The sequence below is a fragment of the Melopsittacus undulatus genome, chromosome Z, assembly GCF_012275295.1.
Source record: "Melopsittacus undulatus isolate bMelUnd1 chromosome Z, bMelUnd1.mat.Z, whole genome shotgun sequence".
NCBI classification, from domain to species: domain Eukaryota; kingdom Metazoa; phylum Chordata; class Aves; order Psittaciformes; family Psittaculidae; genus Melopsittacus; species Melopsittacus undulatus.
The window spans coordinates 87,950,559-87,970,241 of record NC_047557.1 but is presented as its reverse complement, the minus strand read 5'-3'; the positions used below and the strand labels follow the sequence as shown (position 1 = coordinate 87,970,241).

General features: G+C 36.9%; 1 protein-coding gene across 1 annotated transcript in view; it reads left to right on the top strand.

Annotated features, from left to right (window-relative positions):
* Positions 1 to 17,779, top strand: part of NKD1 (NKD inhibitor of WNT signaling pathway 1) — a 111,302-nt gene extending 93,523 nt beyond the window's left edge. Inside the window, exons 7-10 of the mRNA XM_005152213.4 lie at positions 5,931 to 6,078; positions 7,106 to 7,190; positions 11,667 to 11,797; positions 12,547 to 17,779. Of these exons, the coding sequence (XP_005152270.1) occupies positions 5,931 to 6,078; positions 7,106 to 7,190; positions 11,667 to 11,797; positions 12,547 to 13,121 (939 nt within the window). The 3' untranslated portion in view covers positions 13,122 to 17,779. The remainder of the gene's footprint in view (positions 1 to 5,930; positions 6,079 to 7,105; positions 7,191 to 11,666; positions 11,798 to 12,546) is intronic.
* Positions 17,780 to 19,683: the final 1,904 nt, after the last annotated feature.

Sequence of the window (19,683 nt, the reverse complement as noted above, 5' to 3'; positions counted from 1 at the left end):
GCGCCAAATGTTTTTTTCATTAAAATGTTTGAAAATTGTAAATGAGATATGGATTTAGTTACTGGATAAAATTTCCCTTGGGCTTTACACAATGACAGATCACCGCAAGAGCATTCAAATTCCATCTTAGTGGAATTTCTTCTGGATCTTAACAACATTGTCAGAACTTAATACTGCTTTGATTTCCTTCTAGAGTTTGCATGACTTATTCATAGTCCTTATAATTAGAAATCCAGATCTAGTAATGCTTCTTGAAGAGATACACCCATTATGAAAGCATAATTATTGGGATAAAATTGGTATTACTGTATATTGTTAAACTACTGCTTTTTCTGTCATAGAGTACCACAATTTTCAGTCATTTTAGTTTAGTGGGAAATAACTTTTCCTTCTGTAATGTGTATATTACAAAACTTGGCTAATGATGTTTCCCTTCATTCCATAAGCCATAAGAGGACAATTCATTATGTACTGCAGGCCTTTTTAGAACTGACAGCTGCACTGTAATTATCTTCACACAGATACTTGTAATCGGACTTGAAACTTGGATAATTGAACTAATGTGTTTTGATCCATGAGTTTTTATATTGAGCTCTCTGAATGTAATTATACTTCATAAACATGAGCATTTTTTGTTTTTTTTTAATCAATCAATTCTTAGAAAATTAAGTTTCTTTGGTGAGTGGCTGCACAGGAATAAGAACACAAGTTTGCTTGTGAGGAGTGAAAAAAGGGAAATTCTTCTAAAGTAGCTGTTGAGTAGATAGCAAGCGAAGCTCCTTTCAGGCTCCAAATAAGAATGATTCAAAAATATATGTGATCAAACAAAGCTGATGTTGCAATAAAAACATCCCACTCTGTGTAGAAATCAGACTACAAACAAAGTACAAATGAGACATTTGTACTTTTGTTGTTTTTTTTTCTGAGGGAAGAATAATGAAGTGATATTGATACTTTTCTTCATGCATTTTTAATGCTAAAAACTTTCTATCTTACATTAAATACTTGATTTTTCCTGTTTTCTTTGTTTTGTTTTGGGTTTTTTTTGTTTTGTTTTGTTTTTGTTTTCTTTTCTTTCCAGTTATTTTTGCTCATATCCTCTGTAATGAGTGAAAAGGTTTGAGGTTATTTCTTCGTTCAGATCTCAGCACCAGCTGTTTGCCTTGGGGAAAGATGCTGGCTCTTTTGGGGCTACCATTTATCTATTAGCTTGACCCTTATCTTGAAATTTGCTTATTGCACTGTGGTTGTCAACATTGTATTAACTTATGGTGAGGAAAGAGCAATGGAACCAATGGCTATAGTAGGTTTTGTCTCTAGCAGAGGGGCCATCATTTCAACCATTAGTTTTTTGTGGGTTTCTGTCAGGGAGAAATATTAAGAGAAAACAGAAATTTTCTTTCAGTTTTGAAGGGAGCTAAAGATACAAAGACATCTCTCCCAGAGAAGTTACGAAGAATAAAACTGAATGACTGAATGTTTCCTTTCAATGTTATTAAATGTGTTAAGGTTATTTTGTTTTTGTTTTGATGTTTCTTTTTTGTTTGTGTTTTTTGTTATTGCTGACGGTATTTTGGGGTTGGTTTGGGTTTTTTTTTCTTCCTTTTTCATGGGAGGCTGTAGGAGGTATGTATGTGTGTGCAAATGTCTCATTCTGTCAAATAAATTCTGCTGGAAAAGCCTCTCAGTTTTCTTTTCAGAATCTCTAGTTTGCTGACTAGTCATACTGATGACAAGCTACAATAATACTGGAAAAATAGTGTTGTCCCTGTACCACTAATGTTCCTTAGAAGTAAAATGTTAATACCTGGAATAGGGACTTCCTCAGTCACTGTAAGGAATGATGTTCTGTAACGAATAAGAATACTTCAGTGTAATTTGCTCTTGTTCTTTTTTTTTTTTTCAGACCCGTAAGTTTCTATGAGTGTTTTAAATTCCTTCTAATCTCCTACTGGAGATCTGTAAAGTATTCTGTGGATACATGTCTGAGGGTGGCATACATGTGTAATCTCAACTGTTTGTTTTTTAGTATTTTTAATGCAAGTATTTCTGGCAATAAAAAGTTGCTCTTTTCAGTATACTTTATTGTAATATACTTTGTGTTTGTTGTGTTAGCTGCTTGATAAAACAGGATTAAAAACATACAGGTTAACGCTGTTAAGTCTTTCAGGCCTGGAAAAAACATCATAGTGTCCAATAAAGAGGAATAAATCTGGGTATGACATGTGCTGTCCATTTGAAAATTACCCAGCAAGCATTTATTTTCCCCTTTGAGGAAAAATATGATTGTTTCAGTTTTCTTACTTGATTAAACTAGCTATTCCAGCAGAAAATCTGCACACTAGAAGCTCTTCAGAAGTTAGATTAATGCAGAATACTTCCCCTCTGAATATAATGTTTATTGTTTCTTTTGTGTTTCTCTTATTCTTGCTTCTCTATATCCATTTAATATACTAGTTTAAGAATCCACAATGAATTCTAACTAGAAATGGTGTAAAAGTGCAAACCAAAAAACCCCAAGCAAATTATATTTTTTGAGAAATGGGAGACACTGAAAAATCTGGTTTTGTTCACTTTTCACTTAAAAAGGAAGGAAGTCTGAGAAAAGTGGGATGAAACTTTTTATGTGGGAAGTTCCAAGCAGTCTTAAGTAATGCAGTTGCAAAATCACTTGACTAATAAAAATCATAATTCGTGGTACAGAAAGGTTAGATTCCTTGGTAGGTGGTCTCCAAGACATGATGATTGGTGTACCAGGAGAGAGAAAGATTTAAACAGCTTTTATTCTTGATGTTTGATGCTAAATTCCCAAGCTGGTGTGTACAAAGTAAAGCTATCTCAATTTTAGGCAGTCCTCTAAGGAATTTAAATATAGATAATGTTCAGTGGGACAGGTTTCAAGGAGAACATAGATTTCCTCAGTCTCCTGGCAGGCTACTGGCAGATGAAAATTCTTTTTGGGGTAAATATAGACATAGTTATAAAATACAGATTTTGTAATATGTATTTTAATGGTCTAGAGCTCCTGATTTGACAAGAAGCTATTAGCATATTAGCTGCCAAAAAAGGGCTGTGAGAAGGTAGTTTTAGTCACAGCTCAAAACTCACTGATAGAGGCCATTCCTAATAGATTAGTGCCTCAGGAATTTGTATGTTGCAATTGTGAAGCAATAACTGAAAAGCAATAGGAGGTTCAAGCTGCCTTGTAATAGGTACGTACTCAGCCAGGACTTCAGCAGATGACAGATTAGCGAATGACCCAAGCAGACTTGTTGGACCAAATCAGAACTGTCAGTTTACTAGAATTCCCAACCCCAAATTAGGACCACAGTTAAATGAAACCTATAATAAAAATGTTGTTGACAGTATTTAAAAGATCAGCATAAGCATTAGGCGGCTACTTATGGATATCCCTAACCTCGATCTTGGTATATATCCAGTCTGACGACCACGTTCATTTACTGCCAGAATGCAGAGCAGTTCAGGTTGTTGTTGAGGAAGCTGGGTATTAAATACAGAAAAAATGCGAAGGCAGTAGAGTATAAGGCCACAAGGTGTCCTGATTATTATGTCAGCATCTTAAACTGCTTGGAGCTTGGACATTGATTTAGGTTAATTTGGGCCTGTTTGGCTGACAGATTTAAATTGTTCTGGTGTGATATGTATGTGCACATATTTCTGACTTGCCAAGTATGTGTCACACAAATGCTGCATCTGGCCTTCTCTGACAGCATTTGGAAGTACGTTTTAAACTACTGAGTCAAGCAGCTTGTTGAGAACGACCCTCAGAGAATACAAGGGGCAGATTGTATGCCAGTTAGCAAGTTAGCCCTCATCATTGGAAAAAAAAATATGTAAAAAGACAGTGGGAGCAAAAACTTTGTCTTCGCCTGTTGAAGTTAAAATAGATTAGATGGTCAGCTTGTACAAACATCTGGCATAGCTGAAAAAAGGAAAGAGGACAGATGGTTGGGAAAGAAAGTTGATAATAACCTCTTGATAGTAGCCTTGTGTGGAAAGATGCCATGTTGGCTAACCAACACTTGTTAAGGAATGTATGGAAAAGGCTCAACTCACCAAAGTGCTGAGTGTGTGAAGCCCTGTTTTGAGTAAATACGGTGCTGAAGTATTCTGATGAAAGGGGTGGTTTGGCTAATTGAGTTGTAGGATTATAGCACCATGCTTCTAGAATATAATTTATGTATGCATATAAAACAACCGATAAGTTTTGTTTGTATGTCTGTGTTCTTGCTTTCTTGTTTTTTTCTCATAGATGAATAAAAATCCAGCTCTTCAAGCTGGCCTTTAGATATGTCTGTGTGTATTTAGAGGTCTGGCTAGGTTTCAGTTTAGTGTGGAAGTGTGAGAAGTGAGATGTGTTAAAGAGCTGTGACGTGTCCACCAGATTGTCACTGAGCAGTCTTTCCCTCATTCCAGCTTTAGACCATGGTTCTTGTCCAGAGGATGGAAAACAGCTACTAACATGGGTAGTAAAAGTCCATATATAAACAATTTAGCAGCAATTCCACTGAGTGCAGAATGGTTAGAGAGGGTACATGGTAACGTGAAGTCTGAAAACTCTGGGATTTAGTTACTCATTCTGCCTGTTGAGCTGGAAAATCATCTACTCTAAAATAATTTTTCCTGACCATAAGGTCAGTATTCCCCTAAACTCTATGTGAGTAGAAATTAGTATTTCTCTATCACCTTCAAAGATGGTTAGACAGTGAGGACTGTGTGGTATATTGACTACTAAAATGATGGGACCCACTAAAGCATACTAAACTTTGAGCTGCCATGGTTACAGGTATGACCCCTAGGCAAAGGAAAAGTTGTAGAGGTTTTGAATTTTTATAGACCTAACTTTTAATCCTCAGAACCAGTTATGCTTCACAAAAGATGATTTAGGTATTTCCTTTGTGCTCACAGGCATCTGGAAGGATGTTAGGTACAAATAGTGCAAGAAATAGGAAGACCAGTATGGAGAAATTCTCATATATACATTGAATGGGATCTTCATAGCCTACAGTGATCAGTATGCTCTGGGCTTAGGTTAGTGCCTAAGATCAATTTGGGTGAAATCCCTTTGAGAAAAAGTAGTGAGCCAAGAGCTCTCCTTTTCATCCTGGCAATTTAAGATGGTACCCTTTTTGAGCCTGAATGGATTAGATCAGTCTGAGAGACCTCTAAGCTGCTAAACAGTGTTTCTCCTGTTTGAAACAATCGGCTTACTAAAATTGACTAGTGTCCTTTCTGATGTAGCCAGACATGCAAGCATTTGTTCACATCCCTTTGCCTTCAAAGAGACGTGTGATGAATGTTCTGTAATAGGCCTGACTGTATAATCTCTGCATAATCTCTCTTCAAAGAAGAAATTTTAGGATTGGTTTGAATTTTGCAAAGTAAGCTAGACCCTGAAATGCATATGTTAGAGTGACATTCAGATGTTATTTGTTTCCACACCTGAGGTTTACAGTTCTGCCACGTCTTTTACTGGTTTTCCTCTATATAATCGACCATTCAACTATCCCAAGAATAAACACATGAGACTGTATTGCTGTATTTGTTTTGGTTATGTGAACTCATTTTTTAGTGCAGTATGAATGGTTATCATAGAATCATAGAATCCCTGGGTTCTGAGGAAATCACAGAGAAGAAAAGGCAGAACAGAAGTTTGCTGATTCACAGTTTGGAAAGCCTGAATATCTTGCATTGTTGTTATTGTTTTGATATGGTTTGCCCCATTTCAAAAATCTTATGCCAAGTGTTGTAGATTGTAATGTTCTGTGCAAATTCAGCTCTTTTAAATTCAGTGACTTCTGAGACTATTTCAATATTAAATAGTCCCAAGTCCAAAATAGTTGTATCAAAGCTGTAGATTTCATACCATTTTCACAACAGTGTCTTTATGTGTTTCAATCCAACTATAGGATATTACCAGCTTGCTTCATACCATCTATGAAGTAGTTGATGCATCAGTAAATCATTCTCCTAGTTCCAGCAAAACTCTGCGAGTGAAACTTACTGTGGCACCAGATGGCAGCCAGAAGAAAAAGAGTATCTTGTTAAATCATGCTGGTAAGGATGTGAAATCAGCCATTGAAAAAAAATAGAAAAGATTTCAAGAATCCCTCAAAAATACAACTTTGTATTTTGTTACTACAATTAAATATATACATAAAGGCAAACAATTATGTGGGTATTTGAAACCCCATGAATCTGCTTTATGGGTGCAAAATTGCCTACCCTCCTCCTTTCAGTGTCCCTTAAGCTTTCATTACCTGATTGATTGTTCTTTTATGGAAGCAGCAGTAGCCCATATGGTATGTAATTACCTTTGTGTACCACAAGGCAGATTTAAGGCCTTTTTCAACTTATACCACTTTAACTCTGCTGATACTACAATGCTCAGCTTCTGCGAAAACAGGTGTAGTGTATAAAATATTTTTTGCAAGTGCAGAACTGTCACTGCTGCTGGATAAGAGCAAGCAATTCAGCATAAATAACCTTTATGAAACTATGAATAAAAATTGAACTTTTCTATAGTGGCAGAGTCTGCCAGTGAAAATTATGTATACTCTGATGGCTAATTCACATTATATTCACTATAATAATAGTTGTATAATTACTTCAGTAGATTAACTACTAAAAATACTTATTTAAAGTAATTTTAAGTATTTAAAGTAATACTACACTAGAAAATGTGGGCACTTTATCCAAAAGGAAAGCCTTGTTACCTCAGGTTTAATATATCCATCTACTCAGTCAAGTGGACACATAAGAAAAATTTGTGCTTCTGGGGAGCTCTGTGATGCATTAGTACAGCATGAAGCTCCAAGCTGCTGAGCCTTCCTGAGAGACAAGTATATCAATGTGAATGCAGCTCCATTTAACCTGCCATGTGGCTTGCAGACTAATGTCCTACAGTCAAGGTTATGCCTGCCTAAAATCTGTTGTGTGGACAAAAGCACTTTTGAGAAGGATACATGAAATAGTACATTATATCTTGATCTACCAACAAGAAAAATGCATTTGCAATGCGGAATGTTAGTTATGCTGATTAGCAAGGACAGTAATGTGAGGATAATGTCCTTTCTCTTGGCAGATTTGCAGAGTGCCAGGCATAGAGCTGAAAGTAAAGTTAACGAAGAAGTAAGAAGCTCTGAGAAGAAGCAGCGGGCTTCTCTCAGGTAAGGGGAAAGAACCCTATGTCCTAACAGGCACGGGGTACTTCTGTTGAAACCTCAGCCATTAATTTCTTGTTTGCTTTCTTGCTTTAGTTTTTAAAATTATGTTAAAACAAAGGAATGACAGGATTTTCACTATGGAGCCATCAGCAGATTCCAGGGGTGAATACTTTGTACATTAAAATGAAACCCAAAAAGCAAATCTGTAGGATTGATGACCCATGTTTTCTTCTGTTGGCTCTTTGGAGGACATGCAGTGCCTTTTAGATGCTATCTGCAAATATTGTACCTACTAGTGGAGTTTATAGCACAGCATTTGGCTAAAAGTGTCCCAAAACCCTTTAATCTCCACAAAGGCCACCTACTGCCTTTCTCTGTCCTCCACAGTGACTTAGCAAAGGAGCCATCTCTGCTGACTCCCAGTTGCTAGAAACCATGCTTCCCTGCTCCCGCGTCAGCTTTAGGTCAACTTTCCTTTGCAGAATTAGTTATTTGGTAGTACACATGAGGAATTAGCCTACTTGCTTAGAACTAATATCTTTAATATAATCTTACAGGAAAATTTAGATTTTTTTTTTTAATTTGTAAGTTTCAGAATACATTTCACCACTCGAAAAAATATGTCTGGTGTCTTTCAATGGACTCCAGCCTGTGTGACTCAGGGTGCAGCCATTTCCAATAAAGCACAAGCACAGTGGGCTTCTTTTATGAAGAGATGCAGCTAGACTTGCAGCCATCTGTGGATTAGATAAAAAGAAGAACAGTTTTAGTTCTTCCCTAATAGAATGCACAATATTATTTTGGATGCCAGTCCAGAACTCCAGAACACACCTTATTCCTCTGAACATGTGTAATCATGTGTATTGGGTTCTACTTACCCAATAGATACTACCTGCACTGAACTTCAGCATATGTGATAATCATTTGCAATGTATTTTTCAGGTACTAAATTTTTTTTACAGCTAAGAAATATTACTCTCTCAGTCACATGTAATCTAATGGATAGAAAAACAAATCAAAATCAGATAATTTTGATAGATTTAAACATAGAGCAGTTGCTCCAAATAGGCCATCTTGGTGTATAGGTTTGAGCTGGTTTAGGATTTTAAGTTTAACACTAAGGCAGAGGGAAGTGCTCACTGAAGTGCTACAGAAATGACATTGAATCATTTCTTACATTTGTTTCTTCAGTTGCAAATTTAAGAAAAAAAAATCCACTCGGCTTTCCTTGGATTTAGGGATATTTGTTCAAATACATAATATACTTCTCGAGAGAAGGAACATTCAGTCTTATTAAAGATGACAACAAGACAGTGCATTCCTTTTTTGGATGGAGTAAAAATGCCAGTGAGTTGTCCCAGTGAGTATATCCCAGTACAATCAAATTTCAGATTAAAAGAAGACTAAAATGACTTCTAATCTTCTGTTAGGAACAAAATCTTCTGTGAACTAAAGAATATTCCATGGTTTTGCTTGCTGGCCTCAATGTAGTATTCAGATTCTCTCTGCCCATTAGCAAAGGTTTGCCCTGTGTGAATTTAAAGGCCCGTTTTTTGCTTGATAATCTGTTGCAAAAATCCCCTTTCAGTTGCAAAAATCCCCTTGAAGTCCTGGTTTTGCAAATGTAGTCTACAAACAGTAGCCATTTCCTTAAATACACAGTCACAGAGACATCAAATGTTGGGGTAGAATCTTGGCTCAGCTGTATGTCCTTCTCATCCCTTTGGATAGAGGCTTCCTAGGCAGAACAAATCTGTATCTTGAGCTCAGTAGATCAGCATCAGACAACTGTCAGTACCTAACAGGTTTTGTTGCATCTCATAAAATGTGGATGGGACAAAGAATGTCCTGTTCACACTGTGTGTGTTGCAGGGATATTTGCGTACACTGGCCAAATTACTAACGCTTAGGAAAGCTCCCTGAGGCTCATAACAGAATCTCATGATATTAATGCAGAGGTTTCTCCTTTGAAAGCAGCAATGAGGACTTTTGTGGGAAGTGCACACATTTCAGAAATTCAGTCACTTAGGAATTCTAGGCAAGATGTGATTAATATTCAAGATAAAATAGATAAAAGTGTTTTTATCCTGAAGGTGGGAGATAGATGGGTTAAATTTTTCATCTGCTGGAAGCTACAGGCAATTTTCCCCTTTAGGGCTAATACAAGTATCAAGATAAGTAGCTACATTCATAGCTAGTTTGCCTGGCATGTGTGGTACAAAATGGGTGGTGGAAGAGTACTGACAGGAATCTTTGTGCCATTCTGGTTCATATTTCACATCAGCCTCTAAAACGTCTTCTTTTTACCCACAGATACACATTCTCAATCTTTCTTTCTTTCCTGCTGGAGTGGTTTCTTCCTGACTGGCTTAAATTCTATGTTAGCAATGAGCATGGCTTTCAGGAAATGTCCTTGCATTTTTCTACCCTGGGCTTCATCACTGAACTATTCCCCTTGCTTCTATATCATTGTGTGCTTATTACCATCAGCATGATACCCTAGGGTGGAAATTTTAGAAAGGGCTTTTGTACACTCCACAAACACTTAAGCAGATGTTTTTTTTTAATTAGAAACAAAGCCAAACCAAAAACCAGTACCAAAACTTTATATGTTTACACACTGTGCTTGATGCATGGCTGGTGCATGCCTGTGTCTTCCCATCTAACCATGTGTACACAGAAGAGCATCATGGGGCTGGATGGCAGATGCTTCAGTTCTCTGACTTAAGTTCTCTGTGACAGTAGAGCACAGCTCTCATCCGTATATAATTGCTTCACCATTTATTTTTTTGCCTGAATATTGTTGAATGGGCATCTTCCATGTAAGAAAGCTATTGGAATTCAGGAGTGTGGCAGTATTGACATAGTTTTTCTTTACTGTTTTGATGAGAGAATTTATCACAGTAACAAAAAAACAGGTTCCCTGCTAACTTAATTTTCAACAGACAGTGCTGTATACAGTGTTACTTTATTGTGTTGAATCAAACTCAGTGATGTTTCTTCTGGATTAACTGTGTGTTGTATTCAGCATGTGTGTGCAAGTCCCAGTGGTTTCCACAGGCAGTTCGTGCCTGGCAATTCAAATTACCCAGGGCCTAGCCCCAGAGATCTTTTATGTAGACCTGTGAAATTGTAACAACTCGTAAAGGTGTGTCTGGGGCAGGAAAGGTACTGAGTTGGCTATGTATCCAAAAGAATAAGGGATATCTGGACATTCCCTCGTTTTTGACAGTACCGTATGTCACTTCTGGAGTTCAATCTGACTCAGAGTCTTTAAAGCTTACCTGCTATCCAGGCAGACTCTCCTCCATTCAGGAGACTCTACCTCTATCAAAGTAGAGCAAAAATCGTCTTCCAGGTAGGTCAAGTCTTGTGGCTTTGTACTGCAGACCTCTGTCTGACAGCGGCACAGGGGACTTAGTTCTGTAATGTCCCTGAACAGTACTACACTAGACCAGGAAAGCAGTTAGTGCCAAAGCTCAGTGGGATCAGCAGCCTTTGGAAACCTGGAAATGTGTTAATAAACTTAAAGTGCAGTATTAGGCACCATAGAGTAGAGAGTCCAGATTTAGCAACTGGTGTAGGATAGAAGGCCAGATTCTGGTCTAAGGTTGACATCAGTGCAATCTCACAGGGAAATAGCAAAGCCTATCTTGTGGCCTTGGAGACTGAACTATTTAAATGCCAGGCAGCAACTTATTCAAGAGTTGTCTGCTTATCCTGTTTGTTATATTGAAAATATTGTTCATATCTGCAGACATCCATTTAAATTGCTGAATTAAATTGTTCGGCATTATGGGCTACAATACTGTAAACCTCTGCCTGACTTTTTTCTGCCTCATAAATGAATGGTATTTCAGATATTCATTCTCAGGAAATAGTTCTGCTATAAATAAAATTGCAAAGCTGAGCAGGAAAAGGAGTTGAGATTCTGAAGCCAGCTTATTATCTGACCCTATTAATTGTATTTTGGAAAGTGGCGGTTATCTCTGGGTGCTCTACCAACACCTTTGCTTCTCAGTCTCTCTCTAGTTACTAAACCTGTACTGTGACCTTTCTGCAGCAGATACACATGACTAGCCTGACATGAGGCTTGCCCCAGTACTTCTTCACAGTGGTGGGAACACTCATGAATCAAAGAACAGGTTTTCTTTGGCATCTCCAGATTGGGTTGAATGGTTTGGCCCTAAGTCACAGTGTAATAAACCCTAGGCAGAGTTTTATTTGTTTTTGCATGCATAATGCAATTTGAAGGCCTCCCTTGCTTTGCAACATCAGGGTCGATTTATAAGAGGGGAAAGAACAGTCAGTTCAGGCCTATCAAGTCAGCAAATCCGGTCATCCAGGATTTCAAGCGTTTGTTGTTTCTTTATGAGCAGCTCATGTCACTTCAAAGGGGCCATCAGTTGTTGGTTTGCAGATGGTGATAACAACTTTAAAGAAGTTCTGCTGAACTGTAATTTTGCTTCCTGCTGACAGATATCAGCAGAGTGAGAACAATCCAGAGCAAAGTGGGTGCTATCGTCATTGTGTTGATGAGAACATTGAAAGGAGAAACCACTATTTGGATCTTGCAGGAATAGAAAACTACACATCAAAGTTTGGGCCAGGTAATTTGGTAATTTACCTTTTCATCTTTCCTGTCTTCGGTCGTATGTTCCACATCAGGGGCAGTGAATTCTGAACCTGTGTGATTTGTCTGTAGTGACTTACTGTAAGGAATTGGACTGTGTGAATACTGCAAGATAATTACTAGTGAAGGTGGTATCACAATGGAGTGGCTAATGTGCTGCAAGCCTGCTTTGAAGTGCTTGTTTGTGTAACTGAACTTGGAGGTGAGCCTAGGAGAACAATCTCTACATCTAAATAATTAAGTTTAGTCTATGGGTGAGGTGAGGGCTGATTTTTGGATGTTAGAGTTTATTCCCAAGATGATACCAGCATATATTTTGTACTTGATACTGACCAAAAAATAGGAGAGTGTGGGTTCGTACCTGGAATTTTGGCTTTTGTCCCCACATGAAAGAGATTTAATTTTTTTCCCTTTCCCTGTCCTTTGCCAAGATTTTGCTATTCCACTCACAGTTATTTTGGTGAATTTCAGGTAGATGATGACCAAAGCAAGATAATATGAAGACCTTTATACATACAGACAGACGTTCACTCCTATATAGATATGTACTTGTCTGTGTATTATTTACTAGCCAGAATTATTAAGTGTAATTAAACTAGACAGCTATAATTGCATTCACTTCCTTAGGAAAAAATCACTCTGCCAATAATGCTATCCCTGCCAACTGCATGCTACTAATTAAAACTTTGAAATACTAGATGACTAATTCAGCTTGTTATTTCCTAGGATCTCCTCCAGCAGCTCAAAAACATGACCCGCCATGCAGAGTTGTGAATCAGACTAGATCCCGTTCTCATGAACCTGAAACCTTCCATGCGCACCATAGGAAATCTCAAGTGGTGGATCCAAGCCACATCAATCTGTCTGAAAGTTCATATGCCAAGATTGCAGAAATCCAACAGAGGCTGCGAAACCAGGACTCCAGCAAGCACTTTGTGAGGTCTCCCAAGGCCCAGGGCAAAAACATTGCCCCTCTGCATCCTGGTAGGGCAGTTAGAAATAAAACTTTTCAAGGGGCACCCATGCCAATGGCTTCCCCTAGTGCAAGGGTGGGCCAGAATCTTCCTTACCTCCCCTTGCAGTCTCAACAGGTTCACAAGAAGCATAAGCAGAGGGCAAAGGAGAATCACCAAATGTGCAAAACCTTCCATTCTCCAGGGACAGTTGTGGAAAAGGAACATGTGAGAGACCTACCTACAGTCATTTTATATGAAGGCCAAGTTGGACAGATGATACAAAGACATGAACACCACCACCACCACGAGCACCACCATCACTACCATCACTTCTACCAGACATAGAAGAGATCCCACCAATATCCTCCAAGAATCATCCCATATGAAGGAAATGTGTTCTTGTGATACCAGAACTAAGGCATTACTATGATTAATATTATTGTTACTCCATTAATATTCAGCTAGCATATATTTTAGAGGTTATACAGAACTCCTGAAACTTACCCTATTTATATGTTGTGGAATGGCAGAGCTTACTTAAACACCTTGTGGGTTTATATTTTTTTTAAGTGGCTGTAAAACAGCAAACAGCCATAGCTTTTTGAGCTGTGATTTAATGCAGGTCATCAACGCACTTCTTTAAAAGTACTACTTCCATTGTAGTAGGAAAGATACTTCAAATATTCTTGCAGACATCTAGCTTACCACTCTGCTGTATGTCGGCTGATCGCACACAAGCCTTCTATCAGGGGAGCAATGTTCGAAGGGTTGGACTCCAGAGATACTCGGAATAATGGAAAATACAAACAGCTGCTACCTCTAGTATTATTCAGATTTTATTTTCTTTTTATTGATTGTAATGTGCTACAGAAGGGGAATTTAATATACTGCGTTTGTGTAGCCTGTTTGTGTTCACATCCTTTCAAATTATCTTAATAATTACAAGGAAATATTAGCTATACTTGTCAACAGAGCTACATTTGTACGACTTACACTTTATTTTCTTGGAGATTCTTCACTGACACAAATATAGTCTGTTATATATTGGGTGATATTTAAATATACTTCTTTTTTTTTCTTTTTTTTTCTCTTGCTTACTCTCCATTCTGTTTGGAGTAACTGTTTGAAAAGAGGAGGATGTGAAATGGTTTTTTTTCAAAAGCATCACTAAACTTTAGTGCTTGGGCCATAAGTACAGTTCTTGGGGGTCTGAGAAGGAGAGAGGTTGCTTAGGGTTTTGTTTTGTTTAAATCCACAGTTCTTTGTTTTGAGAAAGAATTGAGGAAAATATACTTTCTCACTTTAAATGTTGGCAAATATATATAAAGTATAAATATAAATATATATATATATAAATATGCACACTCTCAGGTACATTTTGTTGTGTTTTAGAAATCTGTGGTTTGAGAATTAACATTTTTTTTTTCCCACAACAGTGACTTTTTAGAAGCATATGCCATGGCATTTTCTTAGGTGGTTCCAATTTAAATTTCCCCAGCACCTACCAATTTCTGAGACAATTCAATATGTAAAAAACCATCGTTCACAGTCATTCTGGCCTCTTTTACTTTTTCCATATTGTAGGGCTTTCATTCCATGAAGGAGAATGAGACCATACTCACAAGACCTTACTGGCTGCTGAGAAATATGAAAGGTCAAAAGTAAACCAGAAAAATGAAAAAAAGGGTCAGTAGTTCTAGTTTCAGGTCAAGTTCTAGTTTCTATGGGGCCCACATCTGTAATACATTCAGTTGTGTTTTGTACAGCTCACCATTTTGCAGGTAGAAAGTGACTGAAAAACACCTATGTTGGAACATTAGAGAACTCCTGACATCAAAATATAATTGTTCTATAAAAGTATTTGCTTTTGGTTTTAATTATTTAAAGTGTTGTGGTATTTTGTCTATAGTATATATTGTAAAATCTAATTATCCCACATTGTCATAAGCCCTTTATGATTAGGTTATATTTTTCTGACTAGAGCTTTGATCAGTTCAAAATGGGATACTACCCCATTACTGCTGACTAGTTTTAGAGGACTGTTGTCCTTTCTAAGAACATGGAGACATCAACCTTGAAAGAAAAATTTAAAGCCTTGCCTTCTTGTGGAATTGGAATAGAATCACTGCTTTGTGGTAATTAGGTCCATCTCTTGTCTCTCTGGATCAGCAGTTGTTTAGACTTATTGTCCTCTTTAAAAAATGTGGTTTATTTTATTCATTTTTTTTTTTGCTGTCAGCAATGTGTTCTGTTAAATCTAACAAACTAGTTTTAAAATGTGTTTGATCTGTGTGACAACTATACTGTTCTGTTTATTTTTAAAATTCCTAAAGTCCAAAAATATTTACATGCAGAATTTTCTGTACTGAAAATATGAAAAGGCCACAAATTTGGTTAGTTACCACTGAGTTGTTCTATTCTAAGCCTTTTTGCTGCTTGTGTATCATTCTTTTTCAATGTATATATAATTATGGACTGAAAAAAAAAGACGGCATTTATATGTCTAGTAGAAGGAATAAGCTTATTTATATTATAGTGTTAACAAAGTCTGATGTATTCAAGTAACTTACATTATACCGCATGCAAAACACAAAAGTGTACATTCCATCTAAGAAGGGATGCCATGCTATTTGTTTTGAAGCTGTAATTAAAGCTGTTCTCTTTTCAGGGGAGCACCTGCCAGAGAAACTGGGAGGTGGGAATTATTCCTTAGTCAATATTTTTTAACACAGATTGTTGCCGAAAGCCGGAAAATGTTCTGGAAAACAAGAGTGCTTTCAGAACTGTGTGTTATTCTAAAAAGGGGCAACAGAGGGGGATAAAACTTTCACCCAAAGATATTTTGCTGGAAAAGATAACAGCACAAACAACAAAATCCTATCTGATTGAAAAGCATTCAGTACTGGTTTTACCAAGTCAACTCTGAAGTGTAACACAGCTGACCATTGGTAATAACCTTGCATTGATTTGTTTTGGTTTCTTGTATTTGGGGATTCAACATACAAATTTACCTTGCTCAGATTCTGTGAAAGACAAATGCATTTTAATAACGTGGCATCCCCATGCTAAAACTTTACACCAGCCATCTATGGACATACAGTATCTACATACTGTGTTGCAGTTGTGTTACGTGTACTAAGTGTGAATAACATGTAGCACAGCTTCTTTTCACAGAATCTTAAATTTCTGTATCTTTTAAAAATGTTTGCTTTTCAGTATTTTGTATAGTAAATATAGATGGTTTTGACTAAATGCTTTATTTATTTAACAGCAAAAACTGTGCCAAGAGAACTCCTGGATAATTAAAGTTTTGCTAGTTCAGAAAGCAGATTTCCTTCTTTGGATTTCAGGGGCTTATTGCAATTGCTGTCAGTGGTTGCATATCCCACTGATGAAAGAGCTTGCATTAACATGTTTGGGAACAGGATCAGGCCATAAGGTATGGACTGGGGATGCTTTGGTTTTATATTTAAACTATCAAATTTCAAAGTTAAATTTCGTGTCCCTTACTGTTAGACCTGTGTTGAATAACTGATTTTTCATCTTGTTTTTAAATCTGAAAACCATTTAAAATATATATGTATATATTTCTTTAAGTTGCTCAAAACTGTGGCTGAATCTGAATTTAAAATAGATTAGTTTCTGGATAAACAAAAAATAGCATTTCTGAGTAAAAAAAGAAATTATTATTATTTAAAAGTAACATGGAGTAACATAAAGTAATTCCAAATAAAAACTCTAGTTTTTCCACTTACTACTTCTGTTTTTACGGAAAAGCAATCCAGCAAAACAAAGTGAATCCCAAAATTTGCACTACTTGCTGAAAAAAAAAATCAGTGGAAAAATTTTGCTCACCTTTACCAGCTGCAATTTTTGGGAAGCCAGGTTTATTTTTAAACGAAGTTTGATAAGCTCATCTCACAACTTCATGACCAGCTTACACAAAGTAAACTAAGCTAGCGTAATGAAGTAAAATCTTTGTCCTAGTGAAATCTTTGGAAGACTGCCAGATTCCCACTGGCTTCAGTGTGCCTATAATTTCATTCCAGGAATGTGGGTTTGAAGTCTACATAATGTGCAGACAGTGATTTCAGTATTTATTTCTTATGCATTTTACTGCTGATGGTTTTGTAGTAGCTAATATTAAATGGAAATTTTACTGTAAGAGATCAAGCTGGTAAGTTAATGAAGATCAGCAGCAAATATTGTGCTTTATACTGATGTCACTGGAGGTCCTCAAGGCACTTCCAGATGTTTTTGAAACATCCACATGTTCTTTAGTTACTATTAGATATGAATACCCAGTTCTGCCCTCTGATGAAGTACCAGTTCTCCTGGCATGTTGGCAGACCAGCCTCTTAAGTCCACACCAAATTAAAAAGCCAAATACATGACTGCTATAACTGCCTTCCTACTGTAGTCATCGTAAGCACAGAACAGCAAAGTATAGCTGGAGTACTTTAAAGGTGTATATGTGTGTGTATATATATATGTGTGTATATATATATATATATATATATATACATATGTGTGTCGTCTAGCAGAAGTTAGTGAATGGCACAAGGTGGATTCTGACAGAGATGATCTTTTGTAAAGGGATAAGTACTGTGTATGTTCAACAGTCTACAAGTTGCCACATAAATATACAGATACGACAAATGCTTACTGTTCTCCATATCATTGTGTAACTCAATTATTGAATGACAGATTTCATTTGTGTTCCAATTAGCAGAAAGTTAGGCCCTCTGTGGCCAAGACTATACTCAGCAAAATTCATCATGCTAAAATATTTGCAAAACATTCACCATGTTTTTTGCCTGGAGTACAGGCAAGAATGTTCATGTTTGGAAACGTGTCAGCTGAGCAAATCTCAACTTTAATTACCTTGATGCAATTCATCAAGATCTGAAAATATGTTTTCAAACATGACTTATTCATGGTTTTCCTGGGAACCAAGTCATATTCAGCATCCTGTTAGTTGTCAGGCTCCCTTTTTTTTTTTTCAAATGTACCAAGCAGAAACATGTTTGAAAATCCAAACACTTAATGTGTTTTCTAAAGATCTTCTGGAAGATTTCTTTTTTAATGCACTTAGCAGCAAAACCAGCCTCAGTTTATCACTTTTCGGGTTGTTTTTTTTTTTTTTTTTGCATATTTGACAGATGTTCAGTTGATTTAACTTTGAAGGGGCTGGTTTTGTGGGTTTTTTTTTGCTTGTGTACATATAAAATGTGCTAAAAATGAGCTAAAAAGAGCAGGCACAGAAAAGCAAATGACTTTATATTGAAATTATTTAGTAGACATTGAAATGCATCTTATTTGAAATTTGGATTATAGTTATTAAATAATGAGGTTTTCATTTATGCTTTAATTTACTTTTATATTTCTATATAATTTAGATAATTTGATCCTACTGAGCTAAAATGATAGAAATCATATGGATGAGTTTTAAAATATGCTTTAAAATAGCAGGACTTAAGGACTATGAGATGGATTACTGTGAAAGTTAGAGATGTGAAGAAAGACTGACAAGGGAAGGATGGAAAGATTTGAGATATGTATGGATAGCATAGAACTGTCTGATAGAGGTGCAGAGGGAGACAGACAAGAGGCAGGAAAACACTGTATGGAGAAACTATATCCATGTTACTTTTTTTAATCTCTTATGGTACATTTATTGCTTATAAAACAGCAAGAGTAGTTCATAGAATGCTTTTCACTGGGAAAGCTTGAAGACTTCCTAGAAGAGGTCAATCTCCAGTGTGCAGTGGGAGACGCAAGGAAGAGAAGTTGTAGATAATCACCACTAGGGCTGTAACAGGGTAATAGATGATGCCCCGGTTCCCAAGTCCCTGTCGAATCTGAGGGAAATTTTTTCAGAAGCAGAGGAATGTGTTTCTACAGATGTTTTCAATATTCCTGTAGAATGTGTTTTGAATAGTAGCCTCAGTTCTTTTTCTGTTTGATTGCAAACATACATAAGTTGGTCAAATGTTGCCCAAAGCTTCTATATCTTTTAAGGGGATTAATAAATTTGGCAATGGGCAAACGTTAACAAAAACAGGCTTAATGGTAATGATGTGCACTGTGCTTTCTGGTTTTCATGACATGCCTAGAGAGTGGGGTCTGTGTCTTCCTCTGAGTGCCTAGTCTGTATAGCCAAAGCAGCCTGTAATTGCTACCAGCTAAGGGATATACTCTTCTGGTGAGCCTGTACTTTCTGGATGAAGCTAGGGGTTCAGATCCTTCTGGTTCTGAGTGTTTATTCTTACACTTAATCCTCCCCATTCTGTTCCATTCAAGAAGTATAGCACTCTGAGGCTTTGTGAATTTTCTAATAAAACACTAAACAAACTGGGCCAAATTTGTCTTCAACTTCACAAATGGAAGCCAGAAATACCCCATGCATGTCTTGGAATTTGGACCTTCAAATGCAGTTTGCTGTATGAGTCATCATTTTTTCTTGTACTAATTTCAGATATTTGATAAGCTCTTTTTATTGTTTACAAGTTTAAAAAGACAAATAAAACTTTGTAGATTAAAATGTTGGTTTGGAGGTTGTATTTTGTCTGTTCTCAATGGAGCTCTGTGAGCCATCTTTCTGTGGGCTTTAGCTTAAACCTACAAAGTGTCTTTGGAGTGGGTGTTTATAGTTCTTCACTTGCTTGTTCACAGGATAAGATGTTGATAGATGAATAAAGTGCCACTTGAGTTGTTAACAACCAGGACTGGTAATGCTAGTGCAACTAAGATAAACAGTGAAATGCTATGGCAATTGAGCATTAAGGTCTCACTTGTCCAGTGCTGATTTTTTAAAGCTGTAGATATGGTGCTTTATAGATACCCATGGCCATGGGGACTGGAGGTATTTATTCCACCCTTCTCTGAGTGCTGTATGGACTCCTGT